At 30.3% G+C, this 5,218-nt stretch overlaps 1 protein-coding gene and 1 pseudogene across 1 annotated transcript in view; both read left to right on the top strand.

Annotated features, from left to right (window-relative positions):
* LOC102883960 overlaps positions 1–370 on the top strand; it is an 874-nt pseudogene extending 504 nt beyond the window's left edge.
* A 3,638-nt stretch (positions 371–4,008) lies between these two features.
* Positions 4,009–5,218, top strand: part of LOC102884209 (olfactory receptor 4A15) — a gene marked incomplete at its 5' end in the record, with an annotated part of 3,024 nt that continues 1,814 nt past the window's right edge. Inside the window, 2 exons of the mRNA XM_006905694.1 lie at positions 4,009–4,028; positions 5,053–5,078. Coding sequence (XP_006905756.1) covers positions 4,009–4,028; positions 5,053–5,078 — 46 coding nt within the window. The remainder of the gene's footprint in view (positions 4,029–5,052; positions 5,079–5,218) is intronic.

The raw sequence follows: 5,218 nt of genomic DNA on the forward strand, positions 1-5,218 counted from the left end.
TTTTCATCTTTGTCCTTCTACTAATCTCTTATAGAGTCATCCTAAAGTCCCTTAAAAGTCACAGTCAGGAAGGGAGGCGCAAAGCCCTGTCTACATGCAGTTCTCACGTCACGGTGGTTGTCCTCTTTTTCATTCCCTGTATTTTCATGTATGTTAGACCTGTTTCCAACTTCCCCATTGATAAATTTATAACTGTGTTTTATACGGTTATCACTCCCATGTTGAATCCTTTAATATACACCCTGAGAAATTTGGAGATGAAAAATGCTATGAAAAATCTCTTTTGTAAAAAGTTAACTGTAGCTATAATAAGGATGTGTCAGTCATACTAAACAGATTTGTTCCTAATTCTGAAGCAACAAATTGGTAGTAAATTCTAACAATGGATGATTTAGTTAAATCAATGGATTCTTTAGTGATGCTGTACTTCATTACAGAAAGGCATAAAAATGTGGAATCCATTATCCTTTGAGGTTAGATTCAATATAACAGAACAATTTTGGAGCATAAATGAAACATACAGGTCTTTGTCCTATTACAAGAAAGAGTAAACTAAGTTCACTCTGTAACTTTATTTTGTCTCTGTTTACATTAGAATGGGATATTAGAAGGAAGAGATGTTTCTTTTTAACAGTAATAACCAAGGCATCTTTGAAAGATCACTTTTACCCAAATTAATGAAAAAACAATTTGGTTAATATTTACAACAAATTTCTGGAGCTGCAAGAGAAGTTTTAAATTTTAATACTTATTGTTCTCTCCACACAGCAGCTTTCTGCAGCTGCATCATGCATTTTGTCTTTGAGATTACTTCTGTTTCTCAGGTCAATGTCCATGAATTTGCAGGTCTGGATATTTAAATGGGAGATGATATCATATTTTGTTACAGACACTATATGTGAGCAGTTTCGTTAGATAGAATGTTGGATGTATTCCCAGGTTTGAGTGAACTTGTACGGGATGGTTGAAGATGAAAATAGATTTTACGTCTTGATTAAGGATAGAAAATCATACTAATCTGTGTTGTAAACACATTTTTGTGCTTTAGCTCAGTAGTATTTATGTATATTTTTGTCATTCTTCAAAGAGTAAAAGCTTTTTATTTTGTCTTCATGATACTGAAGATACGGGCAAGAAAATGTGTATTTTGCACAGAAACATATTCTCTACAAGTTGAAATCAACTTAAATACTTTTAATACAGAGGTACTAATGGTTTGTTTTGGTAAAACAAAATATTTTTTTCCAATTTTTTGTTAAAACACCGGTTTTTCTCAGTCTGTAGTCCATCCGAGAACTACAGAAACTAGGAAAAATATTGAATTGCTGTCATTGTAATATGGAACAACATCTATGCTTAATAAGAGTTTTCTAAGTGGAAAAGATTTTGAACTTTATTTAAAAATTTATTTAAAAATTTTATTATGAATTTTTTCTGGCATACTAGTAACATATGTAATTCATTCAAAAATTTTTGTAGCCTGTTACCTATGATCAGTATCACAAAAACTACCTGTGTGAGTGCTATATTCCCTGATCTCATTGCTTTATCTCTTCCCAGAAGTAATGTCAGTGCTAAACATGTTATCAATCATAGTTAAAAATAGTTTAACGACGTATGTATATATACTTAAAATATGTCATTCGCTGTCGTCATTAGACATTTCTTACCTTCATTAAAATTATGCTATGTAGGACATAGTTTTCTGAATCTTACTTTTACCTACATGGTAATTGTCTAAGATTTATGATGCTGCATGTTTCTCTGGTCCCATCATTTCTCTGATGTATATTATTCCTTTTCTGACTGTACCACAGTTTATATATCTGCTCAGTCAGCATTCATTTGAGTTGCTTCCAGTTTTTGATATGGCTAAATGTTGCTGTGGAGGTCTTGAAAGACTTTGTGTACAGCACTTTACACTTCTCCTCAAGGTGTTTTATTAGTTACACGCCTTTGAGCCATGTGTAACAGCTCTGTCACACTACATCCCTCCGAATATTTGATATCATCAAATTTTTGATCTTTTTGCAAAACTAAGAAATAGAAGAGTATGGCTTCATTGTGTCTTTACTTTGCAGTTCTAATTACTATTGAAATTGAGCATATTTTCATGGATATTGCTCATTTATTTTTTACCATTTTCAAATGTTGTTTTTAATTTTTATATTTAATCTATTAACACTGATTTTTGTGTACACTGTTAAGTAAACGTTATGTTTAATTTTTGTTTTATTATTGATAACATTGTCTAAGCATCATTTACCAAATAGTTCATCCTTTTACATATTGAATGTTCATTTACGTCTGAATTTAATTCTGATTTATCTGTTTCTGTCAAGTAATTCTTTTCTAAATTCGTGTTCATTAATATAACTTTATAATATATTTCCTTATTTGATGGGACAAATCTCTCAACCTCAGTTATTATAAAAAGTGATCTGACTACCTTGGACCTTTTCTCTGCATGTACATTTTAGTTCAGCTTGTCATGTTAAAAAAAAACAAAGCTTCTGGGATTGTTATATTGGAATTACATTTAAGCTATTGACAATTGAATCTTCCACCCCCCGCATATAGTACAGCTCTTTATTCATTTAGGTCTGTAATGCTCGTAAACTTTGATAATTGTATAAAAAATGTGTTCTTTACATCTTTTAATAAATTTCTTCCTAAATATTGTTACTCTTTCAACAGACTTACTGAAAATACATTTTATAAATATTTGTATTTTACAAAATAAAATTATATCTCACTTTAAAGCAGTAACTTAAATTGCCTTTGTTAACAGTGAGGTATTTAGTCATTGATATTTCTTTTATGAATTGTTTTTTAATATACTTTAATTAAATTGGCATGTCAAAATATTTTATTGATGTAAAGAGATTTTATACATTATAATACAAAACTTAACATTATTTTCTAGATAGTGTTTTTGTAGTGTGGGATGGTTATATTCTTTATTTCAATGTTAGCAATTACATTCATCAGAGTTTCTGCATGTTTAAGTAAAGATTACATAAAAATTTATAAATGTTTTCATTTAGTTCACTTATTTTATATATTTAAAGCTTTGAGTGCACATATATGGATGTATGTGGTAGGAAGTTTTAGAGAACAGGAATATGTGTGTTTGTGTGTGTTGCATATGTGTAAAGAATTTAAATCTTTTCATGTGGCTTTCTGTTGCCTTAAAACAGCATTTCAACACATTTTTTAAAAATTGACCTACTTCCCTAATGGGTTATGTTATATTTACTATATTTAAAGTCCCAATACTTGGATATCTATTTTTAGACTATTTTCCTTTGATTGGTTAAATATTTCTAAGTTAATAACCCATTACTTTAGGTCATTTAAATGGATCTTGAAAAGTGAAAAGAGGACTACCACTTAATACTCTTATTCAAAACAATATTTTCTGTTTCAAAGAATTATTTACCGCATAAGTAACAAAATAATTCAGATCTTGAAATCTATGAACTTTTTTCTTACAATATATTAAATGTCAAATTAATTTGGAAAAGAATTCACATCTTGATCACGTTGAATAATTCTATATAGGAGGTCAAAATATATCTGTATTTATTCAGGTCTTTTAGATTCTACAGCAATTCTGTTTTCTTTTTCTTTTTCTTATTTTTTTATTTATTTAAATTTAGGTGACAATGGTTAATAAAATAATATAGGTTTCATTTACAATTCAATAATACATCAGATGTATATTTTCGTCATATAGGTTTTTCACTTTTTTTGAGTGAATTTCCATATGTTTTTAATTTGGATATATTAATGAAAAATGTCTTTTTCATATTGTATTTTCTAAATAATTATGGCCAATATTCAAGAAAGTTAGTAATAAATATTTATGAGTTTATTCAATCCAGTCACTTTACTGACCTCTCTTATTTAATATGATAGATTCAATTAATTCTTTTGGATTATTGCTGAATAATGATGATATCATCTTAACGATTTTCCTTTCTAATATCTGCTTACTAATATTTCATATCATGTTTCTCTTTCTTGTATTATTATGTTATTTAACAGAGTAAAACATGAGATAATAACTGTGATGAGAAGAAACTTTGACTTAATATTTGCTTTAATGGGGATGCTTGTGATATTTCTCCATTAAAAAAGTATTCACTAAAGATTATTATCTTCACCTGCATGTCACTGTCCTAAAAGGAAGTGATATTAGGGTTCAAAGGAACAACTGAATATTTAGAGAGTTTACAAGATTAGCAGATTAAAGAAATGGTGAAGTATCCAGTACTTGCAACAGTGGGAAGTATTTACTGCCCTAATTATGAAGGGGCAAAAGGAGGAGTTCTTTTTCTTTTTCAGAACATGGTAATTATTGTAACAGAACAGAAGGTACTAACCTTCTGTTGTCGGTGGCTTGATCAGAGGGACACAGCCGTTTCTAATCCATGGCCCATGAGGGAACATGACAGATGAATTAGTACCTAAATGTCTTTTTTTTTTTTTCATTCTCTGATCTTTTGTTATTTTCTCCCATGGGCTGAACCTAACCGACAGCTAAAGGACCAATTTGCTTGGTTGAAACAACCAAGGGGATCAGCTTTTTAGGGTCCAGAATAATGTGGAAAAGATTAGAGTTGCATTTGTAGGAGCAGATACAGCACATCCATGACGGTCAATCCTTTTTGCCACTATACACTGTTGACATTAGACAGGAATAAAACTGTATCTCCAACACAGGAAACCTTCAAAGTTCCTTTAGCTTCCATAGCACCAATTGATTTGAACTGAGACATACTTCTACTTCAAATCTAAATTGAAATATGAACCACCAATCCTCTTCATTTGAAGTAGCAGTCAGAAAGAAAAGAAAAAGAACTGAAAGTATTGATGAAATGATTACATAAAATAAAACATCCACTTTAGTCTAAAATTTGTCATGTGACCAAATTTAATACTCATGACTTTTGAACCACTAATTTTGTATTCCTTTTACTTTCTTCCAGTGTTTTTGCTGGGCCGCGTTTTCACACAGTTGGGTGATTCAAAACTTCATTACCATAGGAATCAAATCTATAATGGTTCTATTTTATTAGTTTGCCTCAGTTTCTCATTGCTCTCTACTCAGCATGGCACTAGAAGGAGGGTTCAGACGTCATCTTCCATGCCTTACTTTGTATGCAGAAACCGAATTTCCTTGTGTTAATTAGGATCAAGTGTTCAACTCAGT

Source organism: Pteropus alecto, unplaced genomic scaffold (genome assembly GCF_000325575.1).
Source record: "Pteropus alecto unplaced genomic scaffold, ASM32557v1 scaffold3061, whole genome shotgun sequence".
Taxonomy (NCBI): domain Eukaryota; kingdom Metazoa; phylum Chordata; class Mammalia; order Chiroptera; family Pteropodidae; genus Pteropus; species Pteropus alecto.